Here is a 26119-nt window from a genome sequence, read left to right as displayed (position 1 = left end):
TGCAGAGATGAACAGGATGCCGTTCAAATCTCCCAATCCACATATGAAAGGGCCTGAGCACAGAACTGGATGTAGGGATGAGGCAGGACTGGTTCTCAGACCTCAGAGTTTGGAGCAGAGGCATGAGTGGAAGATAGGATGGTGGGAAGGAGGAAGTGAGGGGAGGAGGGAGGGCAAAATCCCATCCCAGGTGAGCAGATGGTCCAAAAAGAATGGGCAGGTGAGAGTCTCAGGAGAGCAAGAGTTTTGAGATGGGGTACCCAGGGGTGGCAAGTGGAGGCTGGAGCAGGCCCTGAGCAGTGAGTTCTTTTAGTAAAGCCTTAGGACTTCAGGCATAGCAGGAGGGAGGTGTTGAGGGCTGGTCAGACCCTGTTCTCAAGGAGTTTAGAGCCTAGTAAGGAAGACTGACATGGAAGCAAATAATCATATAAACAAGGATAAGCATGTATGCAAAGTCCAGAAGAAGCACAGAGGAGGGACACATGGGAGGGAAGGTGTGGTGGGTGTAGCAGGAACCAAGGAAGGCTTCCCAGAGGAACAGGCTAGGAAGGTTCAGGAGGATGGTGAGGAATTTAGTGCGGATGAGACGTGGAGTGGGTGGAGGGTCAGAACATTAAAAGGAGGGATGAAGCAGGATGGCATGTTTGGGTGTTCTGTAATAATTAGGACTTTCCCTGGCTGTCAGGGGTGCATGGACTGGGCTGGGGTGGGGGTGGCATTTGGGGATCCTCCTTCAATGGACAGGTCCTTGAACAGTCCTGGTTCATATTTCTTTACAGAGAGCGGGTCCCACTCAGTAGTATAAAGCAGGAAGCCATAATCTCTGGAGCCCCCGTTCTCCTTTGTCTGAGTAGAAATGCTGGTGTTGGAGTCTCACAGAACTCTACCGCTTACCAGTGTGGGGTGCTGAGAAAATTATGGAACCCCTCTAAACTTCAGTTTCCTCATCTGTAAAATGGATAAAATGGTGCACACCTGATAGAGATGTTGTTATAATTAAATGAAATAATGCATGTAAAGGGCTTAGCATAGAAACCACCACATAACACACACTTGGTACATACTGGTAGCATCTAATATATTCATTCATTCATTCGCTCATGCGTTGGTTCACCATTTAACATCAGACACCGGGAACACAGGGATGAACAAGGCTCAGTCCCTGCCCATAAGAAGCCTCTGATGAGTGTTGTGTGGGAGGGCAGACAAACAGATGATTACTGCACTGTGTGAATGTGATAAGTGCTATGGCAAAGGCACACACAAAGTGATGATGGGAGCACAGATGAAGGGCAAACTGGTTGCCATGATGATGATGATGATGATGATGATGATGAGAGCCCGGGCTAAATGTTGAGGAGAGGGCTCCAGTCCCTAGGAGCCAGATCAAGACCAGTCTTGAAAGTCAAGTCAAGGCTATCAGCCCTTATCCTGAAGGCCATGGGGAGCTACCGAAAAATCTCAGGCAGTGGAGAAACCTGGTCCCATCTGCATTCAGGAAGATCACTCTGGCCCCTGTGAGAGCAGCTAGAAAGCTCTAAGGCTCCTCCAGGTGAGAAATAAAAAGATCCCATCAAGAAACTGAGGGACCCAAGGAGGTTGAAGCGCCATGATCTACTGTGGCAGGGCAGTGAGAGGGCTAGACCAGTGAAAGTTTTTGGTCAGAGTTTGGAATATCGAAAATCTCTTAAGGAGTATTTAATATTTCTCTTAAAACACGCAAAAAGTCTAAAGAATGGGACAGCCAATTTTGTCATTCACAGTTTATTTATTACTTAAAATGACACCTCAGCTAAGGCTAGCTGGAATACTATTTATCTGAATTGGCTTCTCCCACTAAAAGTTTTATTCTCTAAGTATCCTGTACTATGTTTCAGAGAAATATGATATGATTCTATTGATGCATGGCATCAGATTTACCATGTCTTAAACCTGGTGAGTATACTGAGGAAATCATGGAGTGAATATCTGTACTGTCCATCTCACATAGTAGGTGCTTTATAAATGTTGCATTTCTCTGCTTTATTCATGTCTGAAGAGTGTCCAATGGAGTTTAAAGTATTTGTTCACATTATTACTCACAGACTTCCTAATCAAACTCTCTACATTGTCCATGACACCTTGTATTTAGCAGTGGGTTTTCAGAAATGAGTGTTACAGGAACAATTCATTCACTCACACACCTTTCTTTTCTGCTCCTCAGCTCTTAGGTAATTCAGATGCTATTGTCCTAGAATAAGGAAGAAAGTCAGAGAAATTTCCAGAACTTTATTTCATCACTTTTAGTAAACTCTTTCCCTGACTCTTTTGCCCCTCAGGAACCACGTTCTCTGCTTCGAATGGATTGAGTGCACTAATCTCATCGGCTACAGCACCTCCCGTGCTCTGGGTCTTCTCTGTGGGCCTCATTTTGAATCAGAAATTAGGTGATGCCTTCCTCAGGGACTTCATTATATGCATTCAGTATCCTGAGTAGAAAAGTTAACTGTGTGTTTTTGATTTGTGTCATTTATACCTGTTTCTCCCGTCTAAAAGAATTGTGTGGAATATGTCCTAATGAAGTTTTTGATACCACATCAAGCCTGTTTGGCCCAAAATAGTCTGCTTCTCTGGGGTATAAACAAAAAACTATTTGTTCTGGGACATTTCCAAATTCCAAGAACTCCTAAAGCCCTACTTCTTTTGAGGTCGTGCTCAGGTTCACCCTGTGAATCCTTCCTCTGTAGTGGATATTAAAGTGACGATCTCACACAAAGCTTCCAAACTTATACTAAAGAATAGATTTGAGTTAAAGGGTAATGTGCTATGGCAATTATTCTATTGTACAAGTGTCCTGCCATAAAAACAAATCAATAAATCAAAGTTATTAAGAGCTTGGCTATGAAACAAGATACTCAGTATGTATTTTATTAGCTAAGATAGATGTCAACTCAAAACCCATGCTATGGCATACCTATAGCATACCTACAACTTAAAGAGAAAGAACTCTCTTACTTGAGGCTAGTGGAAGGTGTGGTGGATGGGACTCTGGGAAAGAAAACAGAAGAATGTTGGTGAAAATGCATCTGTCATAACACGGGCTGAGGCAGAGGCTCTCTTAGAGGGTGTAGATGAGGAATAAGGACGTTAACATTTATTGCAAACCTATTCTGTGGGTATGGTAGGCACTTTGCAGACATCATCTTTTCAGATCTTCTTTTAAAAAAACAGATTTGACTCTTATAGAGAAGTTTTAGGTTCACAGCAATACTGAGCTGCAGAGTTTTCTCACACACCTCCTTCCGCCACGCATGCTTAGCCGCCCCCATTATCAGCATCCCCGCCAGAGTGGTACATTTATTACAATCGATGAACCTTCAGTGATACATCATTATCACCCAATGATAATGGGTTCACTTTAGGGTTCACTCTTGGTGTTCTATATTCTGTGGGTTTGGACAAATGTATAGACATGTATCCACCACGTATTATAGTATTATACGGAGTAGCTTCACTGCCCTAAAAATCCTCTGTGCTCTGCCTATTCATCCCTGCCTCCCCACAAAACCTCTGATAATCCCTGATCCCTAAACTGTCTCCATAGTTTTGTCTTTGCCCATGTGTCATCTAGTTGGAATCATACAATATGTAGATTTTCAGATTGGCTTCTTTCATTTAGTAATATGCATCTGAGGTTCTTCCATGTCTTTTCATTGCTTGATGGCTCATTTCTTTTTAGTGTTGAATAATACTCCATTATCTGGAATAATGGAATAAATAAACCACCGTTCATTTATTCTGTGCAGGTTTTTGTCCAGACATAAGTTTTCAAGTCCTTTGTGTAAATACCAAAGAATGTGATTGCTGTATCATATGGCAAAATTTTAGGGTTTTTAAAAAAGTTTTACTGAGGTATAGCTGACAAATAAAATTGTAAGATATTTAATGTGCACTGTACGTGTAGTTTTATAATAAACTGGCAATCTGTGTCCTGACATGGCTGTACCATTTTGCATTCCTACCAACAATGAATGAGAGTTCCTATTGCTCCACATTCTCACCAGCGTTCGGTGTTTTCAGTGTTCCAGATTTTGGCCATTCTGATAGGTGTAGTAGTATCTCATTGTCATTTTAATTTGTATTTCCCTAATGACATATGATGTGGAGCATATTTTCATATGTTTATTTTCCAACCCTATATCTTCTTTGACCAGGTGTCTGTTGAGGTCTTTTGCCCATTTTTTAATCAGGTTGTTTGTTTTCTTATTGTTGAGTTTTAAGAGTTACTCGTATATTTTGGATAACAGTTCTTTATCAGATGTGTATTTTGCAAGTATTTTCTCCCAGTCTGTGGCTTTTCTTCTCATTCTTTTGACAGTGTCTCTCACAGAGCAGAAATTTATTTTTGAAGTCCAGCTTATCAATTATTTCTTTCATGGATCATTTCTTTGCTGTTTTATCTAAAAAGTTATCAAGCCCAAACTCATCTAGACTTGCTCATATATCATCCTTTAAATTTTCTTAACAACCCCTCCATCCCCATTTTACAAATCCAGACTTAGCGAGGTCAAGTTATTCTTCAGTGCCACTAAATTAGTAACTGGTAGGACTAGATTCAGACACAGGTCTTTCTAACCTCAAAGCCCAGCCAGGAGGCTGTCTCCTTCATTCCATGGCTGCTGCTTCAAGAGCAACTCTGCATGGGAATCAGATTGGCTCTCTTCCAGGGGTGGATGAGGTCTCTTTCAACACGGAGATTCTAGGTCACAGATTAGAATAAATAGAAGAATGAGCATCCCTTCCTCTTTTTGACCCAAAGACCTGCTACTGAATTTTGTCTTCATGTGCCTGAAGGGTACTTCTTCCTTATTATTTTCATTCATTCTAAGAAAGGCAGCTCCCTGCCCTTGGGGGTGATGGCCTCTAAAATTTTGGCTGAACTGGGCGATTGAGTGCCTCATTTTTGCTGATGGGATTTGAGAGCATCTGGGGAAGATGGTGCATGAGCAATGGAGAATTAGTGAGGTTTTACAATGTTGTTATAAACTTTATGATGTGAGTTGATTGTTTCATGTAGCCTCATGAAACAAGTTGGAGAAGGTGGAGGGTGATTACATCACTCTCTCTGCCTTTTCGAAAGAGATGAAGTCTTCTTTAATGCTTGGGATTATTTCCTGATGCTCCACACAGACCCACCCAGTTTTCCAATTTTAATATGTTCCTGTAATAGGTGTAGAGAAAAAAAGAGAAAGCAGGGGGAAGCCATCAGCCCAACTTGTTGTACTGACATTCCTGGCAAAGATGAAAGACTAATGTCAGAGCAGAGCACAAAACCTTACAGAAACAAGTCTGTTTGGTTTGGACAGTAAATAAATAAGCCAGTTACATTACTTGGATGGATGGCAAAAACTTTGTCATCAAAGCAACTACCCCACTGAGCTTGCTCTGCTTATACAAGTTGTCAGCCTCTGTCCCAACCCCAAACTACCTAAGTAGGAGGAGCTGAACCTTGTCCATTCCTTATTTATAACTAGCCCTGAGTGAGGGGGAGGGACAGGCAGGGTTGCAGGCTGCTTGCCTGAGTTACATCCACAAATGCCTCAGAAGCGGCCGGCTGGCTGTATCCTTCTCCTTACATTCCTGGGTCTGTCTGGGATAGTTGGCGCAGTTACCAGAACATACCACATTGGGATTGTGGAAGAATACTGGAACTATGTACCCCAAGGGAAGAATGTTATTACTGGGAAAAGTTTCGCAGAAGACAAGTGAGTGAAACTGGGGTCCCAATAGACTCCCAGGTTTGGCTCCTTTTTGACTCTGCTTGGGGAAGGTTGTATTCCTTGGGTGGCTACAGTGGGGGTGAGTTGACCTAAATCAACAGGAGAGGTTTTGTGTTTGCTTGGAGAGCCCTTGCATGGGCGAGTGTGTAATTTGGAAGAGACATTCTTAGCTCCATATATTCACAGCCTCGTCTGTGAAGAGCCATATACAAAACCATGTGTTTTTGTTTTTTTTTTTAAGGATATGGGACTGGTGCTTTTTAAAGCAGATGGTTCTGAGTTTTTACTTTTTTTTTTTAAAGTATTTATTATTTTATTTATTTTATGGCTGTGTTGGGTCTTCGTTTCTGTGCGAGGGCTTTCTCTACTTGTGGCAAGTGGGGGCCACTCTTCATCGCGGTGCACGGGCCTCTCACTATCGCGGCCTCTCTTGTTGCGGAGCACAGGCTCCAGACGCGCAGGCTCAGTAATTGTGGCTCACGGGCCTAGTTCCTCCGCGGCACGTGGGATCCTCCCAGACCAGGGCTCGAACCCATGTCCCCTGCATTGGCAGGCAGATTCTCAACCACTGCGCCACCAGGGAAGCCCAAACCATGTGTTTTGAATAATGGTTTACTCTCTACATGGACAAGTTTCACTAGGTATCACTAAGAACTTCCATGGGTTCTGGACTCACTGTGTTAAAAAAAAAAAAAAAAAGTTAAAACTTGGGATAAAAATTTGAGAAATTTCAAGAATTCTTCACTGTTAAAACACATAGTGTTTTCTTAGTTTTTATTTTTGGAATGAAACATCATAATTAGGGATAGGTATGCTCTAGGTAGTTACATTTTGTTTTGTAATGTTTAAAAAAGGGGGAGAGTTATAATAGATTTGGCTGGTATTTTAAGAGTTTCCTTGAGTCCACTTAGAAATGGCTTTGTTTTGCTTGTGAGAGGTTTGTTCCAGCCCCAACTCATTCAATCTGAGGGCAATATTTATCTCCAGAGCCCAGGGCATAGCTGGGTGAGATGATGCTGCAGTCTTCTATGTCCCTGACTTATAATTTTTGCAGAAAATAGCACTTGTTACCCCTCTTCCTCCCAGAGTGCTGTGTCTTAAATCTCTCATTTGCTCCCTGGAGTTCCCTCTGAAATCACCTTCTGGCTCCAGAAGCTGTCATGCATATTTTCAACATTGTAGTTCTTAGAACATCTTTTGAGATGTTTTGGCAAATAGTCATATATTCAGATGCTTGTTCCTTTCTTGATAGGCAGAGCCCAGTGCATCCAAATCCAAGTTCCATTTTTTAAAGATGAGGTTAGTTGCTAAGATTCATGGGGTCTGCCAACAGGTCCTTAAAAGCCAGGTACCCCTGCCCTGGGGAAAGACCAAAGACCTAGTTGGCTTGGACACACGGCTTCCAGGTTATCTAATAACACAAAGGAGGCATAGTCATGTTTTGTTTATTCAAAAAGGATGATGCTCATGCCGGCCAGGCTACCAAGAAAGACTTTTCCTTAAGCTTTGTACCAGGAAATTTAATGTCCAGGGGCTATTTCCAGAGAATGCTCTTGACTTCTTTCAATCTCACATTTGCTGACAATTGATGGTGGCAGTTTGTACTGCAACAAATGGATATGGAGTCGAAAGACTCCCCTAACTGCCAGGGGCTTTCCCTGGAAATAGAGCTCTGCTGTCCTCAAAAAGGCATCAATAGAAAAATGATCATTGTGAGCAGCTATTGGACTGGAAAATATTCAAGATGTGTGCATTGAGGGTAGTGAGTGTAGTCTTTAAGCTCAATGTGATGTTGGACACATTTCCATATGCATAGAATTCTATCTTTCTCCTAAAATGCCCATGCCAGTATAGCTGTTTGGTAGCATTTACTCTGACCCAGTGATTGTACCGGAGACTTTTAATTCATTACTGCTTGCAGATGTTATTATTCCCACTCTACAAACAAGGAACTGAGGCTCTGAAGTCAAATACTCATTTACAATGTAAAAGGCAGCACCAAACTCACATTTCTTTGACTTCAGAGCCAATATTTTTTCATGATGCAACCTTTTCCTGGCAAAGGTGATCCTTTCCCATTGAATTAAACTCAACTTTGAGGGAAGTCAAGGATTCCATTAATAAGAACTTTCTAGAAAGACCCAATTCTTTACCAAGGGCAGGTTTAGTCTCACTTGTCACTCTTTCCAGAAAGACATTGAAAATGATCACTGGTGTCAGTGACCAAACCAGTTACCTGGGTTCATTCAAAAACCCAAAGTACTTTATTTTTTTTTAAATTTTTATTTTATATTGGACTATAGTTGATTTACAATGTTGTGTTAGTTTCAAGTGTATAGCAAGGTGATTCAGTTATACATATACAGGTGTCTATTCTTTTTCAAATTCTTTTCCCATTTAGGTTATTACAGAATTTTGAGCAGAGTTCCCTGTGCTATACAGTAGGTCCTTGTTGGTTATCTATTTTAAATATAGTAGTGTGTATATATTAATCCCAAACTCCAAATTTATCCCTCCCCCTGCCCCACCTTTCCGCTTTGGTACCCATAAGTTTGTTTTCTATGTCTGGGAGTTTGTTTAAAAACCCAAAGTACTTTAAATACTCAAATACTAAAATGCCATTTCCACAAGGATGGGTGCAGGAAGAAGTTAGGGGATCTCTGTTGATCATTTCAGCCAGAAGATGGTGCTTTGAAGAAATTACAATAAAATGTATGAAAATAATTATGGTGAAAAAGAAAAGAAAAAAAAAAGAGAATAGGCATGACTAAAACACAGTTTGTCATCAAAGTAGAGTAAGGTGGTTTAACAAATGCTTTGGTTCCATAGAGGAGGACTCCTGCCCTTTAGGAGAAGCTGGCATACTAGATGTCATACCTGGAATGCCAAGGTCCCCAAGGGTTCCCTTCTGGCGTGTCAAGGAGCAATGTTTATGTGGGGCAGACTCCTGACTCTTAAAAGGGAGCCTGAGTGAGGATGTGATGCATGCTGGCTTTTAGCAGCAATCATGCCAGGAAGTGCTACTCATGTGGCCAGTGGCTCAGGGCAAGTTTCTAAGAAGGTACAGTTGTGGTTGGCTGCTGACTCTTGCTTGAAGACCACAGGACACATGTCTCAGGTGCCATGATTCACAAGTGTCATGGGTGCCACAGGTGACATATGTGAAGATGTCACGATTATGGGACAAGTATGGAGTTCACTATGTGTGTTCTGCATTGCGCCATTTCCCCCAGAGCAAGGAATCATCTTGGGTGATGTGACCATGCCTCTTAGCTTCTGCAGGATGAGTAGACAGCACTTCTGAGGACTCTCTGCTGGTTAGATATTCACACCCAGAAAATGCCCAATATTTAGAAGTCCATGACGGCTGGGTGCCTAGTATTCCATTATGAGTGGAAAGAGCCTAGACTAGAAACCAGGAGACCTGACTTCTAGTCCTTGTTCTGCCCCCAACCTGCTGTGTAACCTTGAACATGTCACGTAATCTCTCTGAACATCAATTTCCTTACTTTGTATAACAAGGGAGTTGAAACACAATCCTTAAAGTCACTTGAGAAGTATAATTCCAAGGCATTAGACATAATTTTCAAAACTAAATGAAAAACATCTTACCTTACTTGCCAGTTCTAGAAAGATTTTTTGCAATGCAAGGAGAGAGATGATTTGCAAATGTTCAGCCTAGAAATCAGAGTTGAAGAAAGCCCGAGAGTGGGGATATGTGACAATTTTTGAAGTATTCTATATTTTTATTTACCCATTCATTTTTTCCCTATTCTTTAAGAACGGTCTCCAGTTCTTCACTTCATCCACAGAGTTTTTCCCCACAGCCCTGGCTTATTCTGGTCAGCTTCCTTCCCAACCCCTCATGAGCTTTATCTGGTGTCTTTATCTGGCCTTGGACACAGTGTTTCCTTCTCCCTGCTTTGCTCTCTAGTGGTTTGATGTACACCAGTCACCTCTGCAGCTGGAGGATGAGTGCTCTGTTGGTGGAGAGGAAGGCCCAGCATATGTAAAATAACCCCCCTTCCCAACACAGAGTTTGTCAGTGACAGTGACCCATGGAGGACTGAGCAAGGCCAGTCATTTGGAATCATTAAAGTAAGAACTAATCACTGTCAGTCAATTTAGTTGTTCTGGTTGCATTATCTTTGAATAAGGGGAATGGGAAAAAATTAGGGGGAAAGAAAGGTGAGTGCCAAAGTTTCAGTGATGTAAAAAATCTTGGAAACCAAAATTAGGCAGTGCCAAGAGCCTAATAAATCCTGATTCACAAGGATGAGATAACAAAAAAAATTGAAATCATTTCACCAAGATATGATAGCCATCAGATGGTGCCATTTAACTTTCCAGCTTGGTACCTTTGCTTGATCATAGGGCTCAAAAACATAATTGAGACTATAAGCATGGACGTTTCCTAGAAAGTATAGGATTTAGGAGTTACATTCTATTTAGAAAATTTTTCTAAATGGAGTTTACCCAACCATATCACTGTGGCAGCCCAGTTGATGGCAAAGGGTTTTGAACACCCCCTAGGAGCAGGCCCTAGGATGGGGAAGGCCCTGTATATTTACCTGAAAGAAGAGCCAACTGAAGGGAAACAGGTGGAGGAAGAGAAAGGCTTTTATAAGCTTTGAAATAAAGAGAAGGATCTCACCTCATTAGCGCTTGGTCTTAGACAGATGATGACTTTCAAATCTCAACTTCTACCTTATCAGCAGAAAAAATCATGTGTTGGGCCTGATGCCTTGTGAATCTCTTGGGGTTACTATATCAGTTAGTGATTGCTTTTGGCTGCCAGTAAAGACAAGACTAGAGTGGCTTAAATAAATTAAGGTTTGATATACTCTTATGAAAGAAATGCAAAGGTGGCCAGTCTAAGGCTGGTGGGACAGCTGGCATGATAGGATTTCAGAGGCCTTCTATATTTCTGACCCACCATCCTTAGCATGCGACTTTACTCCTTAAGGAAGCTTATGGTCACAAAATGGCTGCTAGGACTCAGCCCTCATGCCTGTTATCCAAGAAGGAAGAGAGAAAGGGGAAAGGTAGAAGGGCCATAATTCCTGCTGCATCAGCCCTTTAAAGGGCTCTCATGAAAACCCCACCCAACCAATTCTACTTACATCTCATTGGATGCTCAAAGACACAAAGAGGGCTTGGAAATATGGTCTTTTAGTTTTGTGCTTTTTGGCCTGAATAAAAGCAGGGTTTGATTCTTTTACTAAGAAAGAAAGGGAGCAAGAATATAAGGCAGCTGGCAGTCCCTGCCACCTTCCCCTCCCTAATTCTCCCTTTTCCCCATCCTTCACGAGCACCATCTTAGTCCCCCTCTTCCCTTTCTCACCTCTGGATAGTGGGACACCAAGGTCTGTGGGGTTTGAGAGAACTCAAAGACAACATAATAGCTGTCCTTGAGTCCTTACTATGTTCCAGGCATTGTCATTAAAGCTTTCCCTGCCATGCATAGGGGTGACAGATCTCCTGCCCTGGTCAGGGGGACCAGGAGACCCAGGGAAGTTTTCCGTAGCCAAGTGTAGCCCAAGTGGTCTAACAAGATGCCAAGGCAGTCTTGCCTCCTGGCGAGTGTGGGGCTCTGGCATCAACTGAGAAGCTTAGAATTCTTGCTCCATTTACTAGGCAAGTAGTTGAGTCTTCTTCTTTTTTTTTTTTTTTTTTGCCTCAATTTTCTCATTAGTGAGATGGGGATAATGACAGTCCTTCCATGGGGGGGATGGTATATTCATCTCCTGTGGCTGCTGGAACAGATTACCACAAACTAGGTGGCTTAAAAGAAGAGAAATTTATTCTCACCCAGTCCTGGAGATCAGAAGTCTGAAATGAAGGTGTTGGCAGGGCCACACTCCCTCTGGAGGCTCTAAGGGAGAATCCACTGATTGCCTCTTTCAGCTTCTGGGGGCTGCTGGCAATTCTTGGCTTGTGATGGCATCACTCCAATCTCTGCCTCCGTCTTCATATCACCTTCTCCTCAGTGCATGTCTTATCTCCTCCTTATGAGAACACTTTTGCTGGCATTTAGGACTGACATTTAGGTTGGGTTGGATAATCACCTGGATTATCCAGGATCATCTCCTCATCTCGAAATCCTTAACTTAATTACATCGGCAAGGACTCTTTCTCCAAATAATGGGATTAGGATGTCAATTTATCTTTGGAAGCCATCATCAGCCCACCGCAGGGTGGGTATCAGGAGATATGTAAATGCTTAGATGTGGTGGCGGGCACTGGGTTAGCACTCAGGAAACGTTTGTCTTCATGCTAGCCCTCCTGTCTTGAGGGGTTCTCTGGAGAGCAGGATATCCATGGGAAAGAGACCTCAGATGGTCACATTTTCCTCTTTTCTAGTTAGAGTTTTGCCAGAAATGATCATAACTCCCCTGACTCCCATTGACTGAGCGCTCACTCTCCCAGACACTCTGCGTGGGGCTCCACATCTCATTTACCCCTCACAGTGGCTCTGCCATGGTCAGCGGTTTACAGCCGAGGAAACTGGGGTTCAGAGAAGTTAAGTCACTTTCCCAAGACCTCACAATGTCAAGGCGGGCATTGGAATTCAAGCTCATTCTCTTTTCCCTTTACTGTGTGTATTTGGCACCTAGGGGGCTTCTGTGGAAATGAGGTGGGTGAAGGGGGAACTCAAGACTTAGGGGATGCCAGGGGGAAACCAGGGTGAGCAAGGTGTAGAGGAGCTCATCACTGGATGGGATAGCTTCAAAAACTATTAATCTGATTAAGAAGGGCGTGGCTGTGCCCGAGCTGCAACTCGAAACTGCCATCTTCACCCTTCCTTTGGCCACGTGGCACTTGTCCCATTCTAGTCCTGTTTTCTCATTGGTGAACCTCAGCCCATCTCAAGCTCAGACAACACCACTTGTCCTTATTGTGACTATATGATCTCACATGTTTGCTCTGACCACACCCTCTGCTGATGTTACTTTGCAACTCATCTTCATCCTGCATCCCCCCAACACACACTCAGATATTTGGGCTCTATACGGTTAGTTGTCCCTTAATATAGAAAACTCGGTGTTGCTATTTATTCACCAATGCATGTTTTGTCTTCCCAACCAGATGGGAAATCTCTTGAATACAGGGACTGAGAATTATACATCTTGACTCCAGTTTCTAATTTAATGTCCCATATACAGTAGAGGTTCAACAACTGCTCGATGGTTGAATGGAAGGGAAAAAAAATCCCACTAAAAGATCCAGGTTGTGGGGGACGGAGGTGCTGGTGAGCTGCACAGCCCCAGTGAGCTACAAATGCCTCGGAATCTAAATTGGCAGCCCACCTCTGCACTGGTTAGAGGATTTCCACAGGCAGGTTCGTTCTGACAGTGGTTGATCTCTCCTGCCTTTGGAAGGTGTCTCCCTTCACGGTATTGCCCCTGGCCTTGGCAATGTAAACGTTTTGTCTTTAAAGCAGTAGCTAATGGGACACTTCCCAACACCACTGGATTCCTTCACAGCAGGAAACAGACAAGTCCTCAGCTTAAGTCAAAATGTTGGAATGTAGGTTCAGGATGAATCTGAGGCGTGGTGATTACTCAGTCACTCAGAGTGGGGTCACCCTGCAGCTACACTATAAATACAATATACAACCCAACAACTTGGGCATTCTAATGAGTGCACTCAAGCTAAACCGGAGGCTGCTTCCTGTGGATGGCTCCTTGAAGTCACCCACTTTCTTTGTTCCTTGGGCAAGATTTGCATCTTCTAAGACTCATAAGAGCTGGAGCTTCTCTCTTATTGTTACATATGTATTATGTATTGTTAAGGGTGGTTTGCTGCATAGACACTGAAAAGACTTTTTCTTACTTCCACCCCTCCCCTACGTTTTCTTTCTTTTTTTTTTTCACATCACCACCCCCACCCCCCGCCACTTTCCCCCCCTAGTGTCCATACGTTTGTTCTCTACATCTGTGTCTCAATTTTTGCCCTGCACCTGTATCGTTTTTATAGATTCCGCATATATGTGTTAATATACGATATTTGTTTTTCTCTTTCTGACTTACTTCACTCTGTATGACAGTCTCTAGATCCATCCACGTCTCAACAAATGACCCAGTTTTGTTCCTTTTTATGGCTGAGTGATATTCCATTGTATATATGTACCACAACTTCTTTATCCATTCATCTGTTGATGGGCATTTAGGTTGCTTCCATGACCTGGCTATTGTAAATAGTGCTGCAATGAACATTGGGGTGCATGTGTCTTTTTGAATTATGGTTTTCTCTGGGTATATGCCCAGTAGTGGGATTGCTGGGTCATATGGTAATTCTATTTTTAGTTTTTTAAGGAACCTCCATACTGTTCTCCATAGTGGCTGTATCAATTTACATTCCCACCAACAGTGCAAGAGGGTTCCCGATTCTCCACACCCTCTCCAGCATTTGTTGCTTGTAGATTTTCTGATGATGCCCATTCTAACTGATGTGAGGTGATACCTCATTGTAGTTTTGATTTGCATTTCTCTAATGATTAGTGATGTGTAGCAGCTTTTCATGTACTTCTTGGCCATCTGTATGTCTTCTTTGGAGAAATGTCTATTTAGGTCTTCTGCCCATTTTTGGATTGGGTTGTTTGTTTCTTTAATATTGAGCTGCATGAGCTGTTTATATATTTTGGAGATTAATCCTTTGTCCATTGATTCGTTTGCAAATATTTTCTCCTATTTTGAGGGTTGTCTTTTTGTCTTGTTTATGGTTTCCTTTGCTGTGCAAAAGCTTTGAAGTTTCATTAGGTCCCATTTGTTTATTTTTGTTTTTATTTCCATTTCTTTAGGAGGTGGGTCAAAAGGGATCTTGCTGTAATTTATGTCATAGAGTGTTCTGCCTATGTTTTCCTTGAAGAGTTTTATGCTGTCTGGCCTTACATTTAGGTCTTTAATCCATTTTGAGTTTATTTTTGTGTATGGTGTTAGGGAGTGTTCTAATTTCATTCTTTTACATGTAGCTGTCCAGTTTTCCCAACACCACTTATTGAAGAGACTGTCTTTTCTCTATTGTATATCCTTGACTCCTTTGTCATAGATTAGTTGACCATAGGTGCATGGGTTTATCTCTGGGGTTTCTATCTTGTTCCATTGATCTATGTTTCTGTTTTTGTGCCAGTACCATATTGTCTTGATTACTGTAGCTTTGTAGTATAGTCTGAAGTCAGGGAGTCTGATTCCTCCAGCTCCGTTTTTTTCCCTCAAGATTGCTTTGGCTATTTGGGGTCTTTTGTGTCTCCATACAGATTTTAAGATTTTTTGTGTTCTAGTTCCATAAAAATGCCATTGGTAATTTGATACTGATTGCATTGTATCTGTAGATTGCTTTGGGTACTGTAGTCATTTTCACAATATTGATTCTTCCAATCAAAGAACATGGTATATCTCTCCATCTGTTGGTATCATCTTTAATTTCTTTCATCAGTGTCTTATAGTTTTCTGCATACAGGTCTTTTGTCTCCCCAGGTAGGTTTATTCCTGGTATTTTATTTTTTTTGTTGCAATGGTAAATGGGAGTGTTTCCTTAATTTCTCTTTCAGATTTTTCATCGTTGGTGCATAGGAATGCAAGAGATTTCTGTGCATCAATTTTGTATCCTGTTACTTCACCAATTCATTGATTAACTCTAGTAGTTTTCTGGTGGCATCTTAGGATTCTCTATGCATATAATCATGTCATCTACAAACAGTGACAGTTTTACTTCTTCTTTTCCAATTTGTATTCCTTTTATTTCTTTTTCTTCTCTGATTGACGTGGCTAGGACTTCCAAAACTATGTTGAATAATAGTGGTGAGAGTGGACATCCTTGTCTTGTTCCTGATCTTAGAGGAAATGCTTTCAGTTTTTCACCATTTAGAATGATGTTTGCTGTGGGTTTGTCATATATGGGCTTTATTATGTTGAAGTAGGTTCCCTGTATGCCCATTTTCTGGAGAGTTTTTATCATAAATGCTGTTCAATTTTGTCAAAAGCTTTTTCTGCATCTATTGAGATGATCATATGGTTTTTATTCTTCAATTTGTTAATATGGTGTATCACATTGATTGATTGTGTATATTGAAGAATCCTTGTATCCATGGGATAAATCCCACTTGATCATGGTGTTTGATCCTTTTAATGTGTTGTTGGATTCTGTTTGCTAGTATTTTGTTGAGAATTTTTGCATCTATATTCATCAGCGATATTGATCTGTAATTTTCTTTTTTTGTAGTATCTTTGTCTGGTTTTGGTATCAGGGTGATTGTGGCCTCATAGAATAAATTTGGGAGTGTTCCTTCCTCTGCAAGTGTTTGGAAGAGTTTGAGAAAGACGGGTGTTAGCTCTTCTCTAAATGTTTGATAGAATTCACCTGTTAAGCCATTTGGTCCTAGACTTTTGTTTGTTGGAAGATTTTTAATCATAGTTTCAATTTCATTACTTGTGATTGGTCTGTTCATATTTTCTACTTCTTCCTGGTTCAGTCTTGGGAGGTTATACCTTTCTAAGAATTTGTCCATTTCTTCCAGGTTGTCCATTTTATTGGCATAAAGTTGCTTGTAGTAGTCTCTTATCTGTTCTTATCTGTTCTACCTCAGTTATTCTGCTATTGATTCCTTCTAGTGTATTTTTCATTTCAGTTATTGTATTGTTCATCTCTGTTTGTTTGTTCTTTAATTCCTCTAGGTCTTTGTTAAACATTTCTTGCATCTTCTCGATCTTTGCCTCCATTCTTTTTCCGAGGTCCTGGATCATCTTCACTATCATTTTTCTGAATTTTTTTTCTGGAAGGTTGCCTATCTCCACTTCATTTAGTTGCTTTTCTGGGGTTTTATCTTGTTCCTTCATCTGGTGCACTGCCCTGTGCCTTTTCATCTTGCCTATCTTTCTATGAATGTGGCTTTTGTTAAGTCTTAGAATTCTGTTTTTTCATATCCATCCCTTTTTTTTCCTATTGCATCACACCCTCCTAATCTCCTGACAACCTCCCTGCCCCCCATCTTTGCTATCCCCTTTGCCTGACTCCTCTAAAACTTTCACACCATTGCCATAAGGATCATTCCTAAATACTGATTATCATGTCACCCATTTTATGAAAAACCTCAGTGAGTCCTCAGTTCTTCCAAGATCAATTCTAAATTCTAAATTCTTCAACCTATGATAACCATATGGTAAAGTTCATTATCAATCTTTCCCCAGATTTTACACACATCCATACTTCTCGCTACTCACCTTCCAGAACTCTGCCCCAGCCTATAACTTGCTTTCCCCCCATATCACCCATACTTCTTCCTCCTTGTTGCTCATGCTCTGTCCCTGCTTAGTGTCCTCAACTTTTCCATTTTGTTATCCAATCCTACTTCTCCTTAATTTCTGCATTTTATATGAAGTTTTTCTGACCTCTTTGACCCACAGCAATCTTTTCCTTCTGTAAACAAATATATTCCTAGAAAAACTGAGCCAATATCCATTGCATCAACCACTCAATTGGCACTTACATAATCATATATTGCTCTGTGTAGTTACTTAATTTTTTCATTATTAGATCATAGACTCCTACTGAGAATGTGGTAAGTGCATAGTAAGTGTTTGCTAAATGAAAAGGGGCAAATGGACAGTGTGACTTTAGAATATTTTGGTTTTGTTTTAGTTTGGTTGTGAATACTATTTGTTTCTGGCTTGTCACTTAATTCTTAGGCTCCATTTCATCACTAATAAATTGAGGATAATCTTACCAACTTTACAGAGGCTGAAGGGTTTTGGTGAACACCAAATGAGAAATCATGCTTACAAGTACTTTATGGACTATTAAGGTAAGCTATTAGGATTTCTCTTTTAATTTCAGTTATAAAATATTTTCCTTCTTACTTTTAGACTTGCAACCTTATTTCTCGAAAGAGGACCCAACAGGATAGGCGGTATTTACAAAAAGGCTGTTTACAGACACTACACAGATGAGACCTATTCCACGGAGATCCCCAAACCTCCCTGGCTTGGATTCTTGGGCCCCATCTTGAGAGCTGAAGTGGGTGATGTGATTGTCATCCATTTAAAGAACTTTGCTTCCCGACCCTACTCCTTGCATCCACATGGTGTTTTCTACAACAAAGATTCAGAAGGTAAATATCAATCCTATATTATTGGTGTCTTCTCTCTCCTTCTTAAGTAAGGCAACTGTCAGTTGCAGTGAACGGAATTCTAAGAGCGCATTCTAAGATTACACATGTACTTTTGTCTTCTCCCTGCCTCCCCCTCACCCCATGTCCATCTGTCCCCACCTTTTCTTTCTCTTTTTCCTTTTTCTTACCCTATTTCCTTCCTCTCTTCTTTCTCACTTTTGTTTATGTTGCTACAGAACTGGGTGTTGGCGTCCCTTGACACATGCTCCACCACGGCCCCAGAAGCACACTAACCTTCCTGTCAATCAGTCTTGACTGGGTCCCATGTTGGATAAGGAGCAGCGTGCACAACGGATTCCTGTGTCCTATCACCAGGAACAGCCTCAGCTATGGGGAGGGTGTCTCAGTGCACGTGGACCTCAACTTCCCTGCTTAAGGCTACTGTCTTTGGTGCTTCCTTTCTGAAGCGTCCCTGTCTTCTTTTTTTAAAATTTTATTTATTTATTTATTTGTTTGTTTGTTTGTTTATTTATTTATTTAGGCTGCACTGGGTCTATGTTGCTGCACGCGGGCTTTCTCTAGTTGCCGCGAGCGGGGGCTACTCTTCATTGCGGTGCAAGGGCTTCTCATTGCGGTGGCTTCTCTTGTCACGGAGCTCGGGTTCTAGGCACATGGGCTCAGTAGTTGTGGCTCGAGGGCTCTAGAGTGCAGCCTCAGTAGTTGTGGCACACAGGCTTAGTTGCTCCGCGGCATGTGGGATCTTCCCAGACCAGGGCTCTAACCCGTGTCCCCTGCTTTGGCAGGCAGATTCTTAACCACTGTGCCAACAGGGAAGTCCCCCATCCCTGTCTTCTTGTTTGTACCTAAATAGCTTCAATAGCACAGTTTCCTGAGTACTCCCTAAAGTTAAATTTTTTTTTTTAAAGCAACATTCTTAGACTTTTGAGATGGAAGTATTTCTCAGTCTTCAGAAGTATTTTTCACATCTTTCATTTCATTCTTGCTCGTGACCAGGTGGAATGTGTCAAATGATGCTGAACCTGCTACACTCCTGGCTCTGAGGAACATGCCAGGAACAGCACCATTAACTCTGATGCATCTTACTTTATCACCAAGGACGAGCTTCTGGTTATTAACTATTGTCCTAAGGCAGCCAAACTTGCCTGGGAGTTGCCATAGACAGGTCTGTCTAAGCAGCCAGAGGAGACACCTCTGATGATGGACACAAGATTAGGAGTGCCCTTTGTTCTTGGTGCTTTACCTCCATCCGAAGTGCAGCAAAGCTCTCGGTCCCAGACTTGGTTAGTTCTGAGTAGGTGAATGTGAGCATGTAAAATTCATTACCTTCATGATACTTCCACTGAGTGCCCACCAGATGCCAGAGACTGACTGTGGGTCCTGGGAATACAAGATAAATGATTCGTAGGCTATAGTTGAAAATCAATAACTATGAGTATAAGGATTTATTTCAGGGCTCTCAATTCTGTTCCCCTGATCTATGTGCTTACTCTTGCACCAACACCACACTGTCTTGATTACTACGAATTTATAGTAAGTTTTGAAATTGGGTTGCATAAATCCTCCAACTTTGCTCTTCTCAAGACTTTTTAGCTACTCTAAGTCCTTTGCATTTCCATATAAATATCAGATGAACTTGTTAATTTTTACCAAAAAACCCCACAAAACATCAGCCGGGTTTTGATTAGGATTGCATTGAGTTTTATCAATCAGTTGGGGGGAAATTGTCATCTGCATTTAAAAGAGGAATTGCCATCTTGACAATATTGAGTCTTTCAATCTGAACATGGAATTTAGACTTTTATTGTCTCTAAACAATGTCTTAGTTTTTAGTGTACAAGATTTGCATTTCTTTTGTTAAATTTATTCAGAAATATCTTATTCTTTCTGATACTGTTATAAATGGAATAATTTTCTTAATTTCATTTTTGATTGTTTGTTACTAGTGTGTAGAAATACAATTGAGTTTTATATATTTATCTTGAATCCTACTATCTTGTTAAATTTGTATATTAGTAGATGTTTAAAGGGTTCCTTGGAATTTTCTAAATACAGAATCATGTCACTATGAATATAACGTTTTATTTCTTCCTTACCAACGGGTAAAACTTAGTTTTTTATTTGGCTTATTGCACTGGCTAGAACTTTCAGGACAATATTTAATAACAGTGGCAAGAGCAAACATTCTTCCCCTGTTCCCAGTCATAGGAAGAAAGCATGCAGTCTCCCATACATTAAGCATGATGTTAGATGTGGATTATTCTTAGAAGGAAGTTCCCATCTATTCCTAGTTTGAGAGTTTTTAATTTGATAAGTACTGGATTTTAAAAAATTTAATCTTTATTTTATATTGGGGTGTAGTTGATTTACAATGTTATGTTAGTTTCAGGTGTACAGCTAAGTGATTCAGTTATACATACACATATATCCATTCTTTTCCAGATTCTTTTCCTATATAGGTTATTACAGAATACTGAGTAAAGTTCCCTGTGCTATATAGTAGGCCCTTGTTGACTCTATTTTATATATAATAGTGTGTATGTGTTAATCCCAAACTCCTTATTTATCCCCCTTCCACACTTCCCCTTTGGTGACGATATGTTTGTTTTTGAAGTCTGTGAGTCTGTTTCTGTTTTGTAAATAAGTTTCAAATTTTCTACCATTTTCTTTAGATTCCACATATAAGTGATATCTTATGATATTTGTCTTTGTCTAACTTACTTCACTTAGTATGATAATCTCTAGGTCAATCCATGTTGCTGCAAATGGAATTATTTCGTTCTTTTTTATGGTTGAGTAATATTCCATTGTATATATGTACAACATCTTCTTTATCCATTCCTGTGTCTATGGACATTTAGGTTGCTTCCATGTCCTGGCTATTGTAAACAGTGCTGCAATAAACATTGGAGTGCATGTATTTTTTCAAATACAGTTTGCTCCGGATATATGCCCAGGAGTGGGATTCCTGGATCATATTGTAGTTCTATATTTAGTTTTTAAAGAAAACTCCATACTCTTCTCCACAGTGGCTACACCAATTTACATTCCCATCAATAGTGTAGGATGGTCCCTTTTCTCCACACCCTCTCTAGCATTTATTGTTTGTAGACTTTTTGATCATGGCCATTCTGACTGGTGTGAGGTGATACCTCACTGTAGTTTCAATTTGCATTTCTCTAATAATTAGCAATGTTGAGCATCTTTTCATGTGTTTTTTTGGCCATCCATATGTCTTCTTTGGAGAAATGTCTATTTAGATCTTCTTCCCATTCTTTGATTGGATTGTTTGGGTTTTTTGATATTGAGCTGCATAAGCTGTTTGTATATTTTGGAGATTAATCCCTTGTCAGTCTCTTCATTTGCAAATACTTTCTCCCATTCTGTGGGTTGTTTTTTTCGTTTTGTGTATGGCTTCCTTTGCTGTGCAAAACCTTTTAAGTTTCATTAGGCCCCATTTGTCTGTTTTTGATTTTATTTCCATTACTCTAGGAGGTGGGTCAAAAAAGATGTTGCTGCGATTTATGTCATAGACTGTTTTGCCTATGTTTTCCTCTAAGAGTTTTAGAGTGTCTGGCCTTACATTTAGGTCTTTGATCCATTCTGAGTTTATTTTTGTGTATGGTGTTAGGAAGTGTTCTAACTTCATTCTTTTACATGTAACTGTCTCGTTTTCCCAGCACCACTTATTGAAGAGGCTATCTTTTCTCCATTGTTTATTCTTACCTCTTTTGTCAAAAATGACCATAGGTGCGTGGGTTTATCTCTGGGTTTCTATCCTGTTCCATTGATCTATATTTCTATTTTTGTACCAGTACCATACTGTCTTGATTACTGTAGCTTTGTAGTATAGTCTGAAGTCAGGGAGTCTGATTCCTCCAGCTCTGTTTTTCTTTCTCAAGATTGCTTTGATTATTTGGGGTCTTTTGTAAAGACTTTTACATACAAATTGTAAAATTTTTTGTTCTAGTCCTGTGAAAAATGCCATTGGTAATTTGATGGAGACTGCATTGAATCTGTAGATTGCTTTGGGTAATATAGTCATTTTCACAGTTTTGATTCTTCCAATCCAAGAACATGGTATATCTTTCCATCTGTTTGTATCATCTTTGATTTCTTTCATCAGTGTCTTATAGTTTTCTGCATACAGGTCTTTTGCCTACTTAGGTAGGTTTATTCCTGGTATTTTATTCTTTTTGTTGCAATGGTAAATGGGAGTGTTTCCTTAATTTCTGTTTTAGATTTTTCATCATTAGTATATAGGAATGCAAGAGATTTCTGTGCATTAATTTTGTACCCTGCAACTTTACCAAATTCATTAATTAGCTCTAGTAGCTTTCTGGTAGCATTTTTAGGATTCTCTATGTATAGTATCATGTCATCTGCATCAGTGACAGTTTTACTTCTTCTTTTCTGATTTGGTTTCCTTTTATTTCCTTTTCTTCTCTGATTGCTGTGGCTAAAACTTCCAAAACTATGTTGAATAACAGTGGTGAGAGTGGATATCCTTGTCTTGTCCCTGATATTAGAGGAAATGCTTTCAGTTTTTCACCATTGAGAGTGATGTTGGCTGTGGGTTTGTCATATATGGCTTTTATTATGTTGAGGTAGGTTCCCTCTATGCCCACCCATTTATCATAAATGGGTGTTGAATTTTGTCAAAAGCTTTTTCTGCATCTATTGAGACCATCATATGGTTTTTATCCTTCAATTGGTTAATATGGTGTATCACATTGATTGATTTGCGTATATTGAAGAATTCTTGCATTCCTGGGATAAACCCCACTTGATCATGGTGTATGATCCTTTTAATGTGCTGTTGGATTCTGTTTGCTAGTATTTTGTTGAGGATTTTTGCATCTATGTTCATCAATGATATTGGCCTGTAGTTTTCTTTTTTGTGACATCTTTGGTTTTGGTGTCAGGGTGATGGTGACCTCGTAGAATGAGTTTGGGAGTGTTCATCCCTCTGCTATATTTTGGAAGAGTCTGGAATGATAGGTGTTAACTCTTCTCTAAATGTTTGATAGAATTCGCCTGTGAAGCCATCTGGCCCTGGGCTTTTGTTTGTTGGAAGATTTTTAATCACAGTTTCAATCTCAGTGCTTGTGATTGGTCTGTTCATGTTTTCTATTTCTTCCTGGTTCAGTCTTGGAAGGCTGTACTTTTCTAAGAATTTCTCCATTTCTTCCAGGTTGTCCATTTTATCGGCATATAGTTGCTTGTAGTAGTCTCTCATGATCCTTTGTAATTCTGCAGTGTCAGTTGTTACTTCTCTTCTTTAATTTCTAATTCTGTTGATTTGAGTCTTTTCCTTTTTTTCTTGATGAGTCTGGCTAATGGTTTATGAATTTTGTTTATTTTCTCAAAGAATCAGCTTTCAGTTTTGTTGATCTTTGCTATTGTTGCCTTCATTTCTTTTTCCTTTATTTCTGATCTGATTTTTATTTTCTTTCCTTCTGCTAACTTTGGGGATTTTTGTTCTTCTTTCTCTAATTGCTTTAGGTGTAAGGTTAGGCTGTTTATTTGAGATTTTTCTTTTTTCTTGAGGTAGGATTGTATTGCTATAAACTACCCTCTTAGAACTGCTTTTGCTGCATCTCATAGGTTTTGGGTTGTCGTGTTTTCATTACATTTTTTTCTAAGTATTTTTTAATTTCCTCTTTGATTTCTTCAGTGATCTCTTGGTTGTCTAGTAGCATATTGTTTAGCCTCCATGTGTTTGTATTTTTTAGTTTTTTCCTGTAATTGATATCTAGTCTCATAGCATTGTGGTTGGAAAAGATGCTTGATGTGATTTTAATTTTCTTAAATTTACCGAGGCTTGATTTGTGACCCAAGATGTGCTCTGTCCTGGAGAATGTTCCATGTGCACTTGAGCAGAAATTGTATTCTGTAGTTTTTGGATGGAAGTATCATTCCTTTTAAATTATTGAGATTTATTTTATGTGTAGCTTATTTTCTATCCTGAAGAATGTTCCGTGTGCCCTTGTAAATAAGTGTATTCTGCAGTCATTGGGTGAAATGTTCTATAGGTATCAGTTAGGTTGAGTTGTTTGACAGCATTGTTGAAGTCTTCTATATCCTTGCTGATTTTCTTCCTAGTTTTTCTACCAGTTATTTAGAGAAGGGTATTGAAATCTCTAACTATTACTGTTGAGTTGTGTATTTCTCCTTTCAGTTATGTCAGTTTTTGCTTTATGTGTTTTGAGACTCTTGTTAGGTATGAATACCTTTATAATTGTTTTATCTTCCTGATATATTGACTCTTTTATCATTATGAAATATCTATCTTTGTCTCTATATACATTTCTTGTCTTAAAATCTAGTTTGTCTGTTATTGAGAGCCACTTCAGCTCTCATATTGTTGCTATTTGCATTCTTTTGCTTTCAATCTATTTGCGTTTTTGAATCTAAAATATAGATTGCATATAGTTGGATGTTACTTCTTTGTCCAATTTGACAGTCTCTGCATATTGATTGGAGTGTTTAGACCATTCACATTTAATGTAATTATTGATTGGTTTGAGCTACACTTATTTTGCTAATTATTTTCTATATGCATTCTGTCTTTTTTATTCCCCTGTTCTTCCTTTACTGTCTTCTTTGGTGTAAAACAATATTTTAAAATCTACTATTTATATTTCTCCATTGATTTTTCAACTATTTATTTTGAGTTCTTTTCTTATTGGTTGGCCTATGGATTGTAATATGCATTTTAACATATCACAATATACTTCATATTTTTTACCTACTTAATTCTGGAAATATATAAAAGTTTTACTCCAACAGAGCATCATTCTCATCCACCTCTTTTGTGCTATTACTGTTATATTGTCATTACATCTCTCCCTCTGTAAACCCAACAATGTGATGTTATACTTGGAACTGTATATTATCTTATGAATTTTAAAGAAGTTAGGATAAAAAAGGAAAAATATATTTATAGAATCTTTTATTTTAACTCCCATTTTTCCTATTTTTGGTGCTTTTCACTTCTTTCTGTGGATTCACGTTCTCTGGTGTTATTTCCTTTTAGACTGAAAGACTCTTTTAGTATTGCTTGTAAGACAGGTCTGCTAGCAACAAACTCACTTATTTTTGCTTATCTAGAGTATCTTTATTTTGCCTTATTTTTTTGAAGGCTAGTTTTGCTGGATGTAGTATTCTTGGTTGGTATTTTTCCTCTAGCATTTTTAGTATGTCATCCCACTGTCTTCTCATATCAAATATTTAAATGGGAAGTCAACTGTTAATCAGGTTGGGGCTCCCTAGTATGTGATCATTTCTCTTTGCCTTTTTTTCTTCCCCAACAGCTTGACAACAATATATTTGTGTATGAATTCTTTGTATTTATTCTACTTGTGGTTTGTTGTGCTCCTTTGATGTGTAAGTTAATGTTTTTCATCAAATTTGGTAAAAATTTCTGCAATTATTTCTTCAAATATTTTTTTCTGCCCCCATTTCTTTCTCCTCTCCTTTGGAAGACTACATTACACACATGTTAATATACTTGATTTAGTCCCATAGGTCTCTGAGTTTCTGTTTATTTTCTTCAATCTTTTTTTTTAACCCTCTCTTTTTCAGATAGGATAATTCTGTCAATGTCTCTTCAAGTTCACTGATTCTTTTGCCATCTTGAATCTGTTGCCAAGCCCCTCTAGTGAATATTTTATTTCATTTATTGTATGTTTCAATGTGAAAACTCCAACTTGGTTCTTTTTTTTAATGTATAAATTTTATCTCCTTATTGAGATTCTCTATTTGTTGAATAATTTGTCCTACTTTCCTTTAATTATTTAAACACAGTTTCTTTCAGTTGCTTGAATATATTTATAATAGCTGCTTTAAAGTCTTTATCTGCTGAATTCAACACCTAGAAGCACTTAGAGGTAGTTTCTATTGGCTGCTTTTTTTCCTTGAGTATGGATCACACTTTCTTAGTTCTTTGCATGTCCCATTTTGTTGTGGCTGTTGTTTTTCTTCTTGAAAACTGGTAATTATTGAGAATATACTGTAGCAACTTTGGATTCTGGATTCTGATCCCTCCATCATCCAAGTTTGTTTATGTTACTTGCTTTTTTGTTTAGTAACTTGTCCGGGTTAAACCTGTGAAATCTGTATTCCTTATAGTGTGTTGGCCACTAAGGTTTCTGCTCTTTTTTTTCCTTGTTTTTATTTTTAAGCCTGGCTGCTGAGTGGTCACCTCTATACCTGCTTAGCTTTGAGGTCA

The 26119-nt window shown here is 39.5% G+C and overlaps 1 protein-coding gene across 1 annotated transcript in view; it reads left to right on the top strand.

Annotated features, from left to right (window-relative positions):
* Positions 1-5574: 5574 nt before the first annotated feature.
* HEPHL1 (hephaestin like 1) overlaps positions 5575-26119 on the top strand; it is an 88223-nt gene continuing 67678 nt past the window's right edge. The window contains exons 1-2 of the mRNA XM_059929401.1: positions 5575-5744; positions 17624-17868. Coding sequence (XP_059785384.1) covers positions 5575-5744; positions 17624-17868 — 415 coding nt within the window. The remainder of the gene's footprint in view (positions 5745-17623; positions 17869-26119) is intronic.

Source organism: Balaenoptera ricei, chromosome 8 (genome assembly GCF_028023285.1).
Source record: "Balaenoptera ricei isolate mBalRic1 chromosome 8, mBalRic1.hap2, whole genome shotgun sequence".
Classification (NCBI taxonomy): Eukaryota; Metazoa; Chordata; class Mammalia; order Artiodactyla; family Balaenopteridae; genus Balaenoptera; species Balaenoptera ricei.
This window is presented reverse-complemented; position numbering and strand designations above follow the sequence as displayed.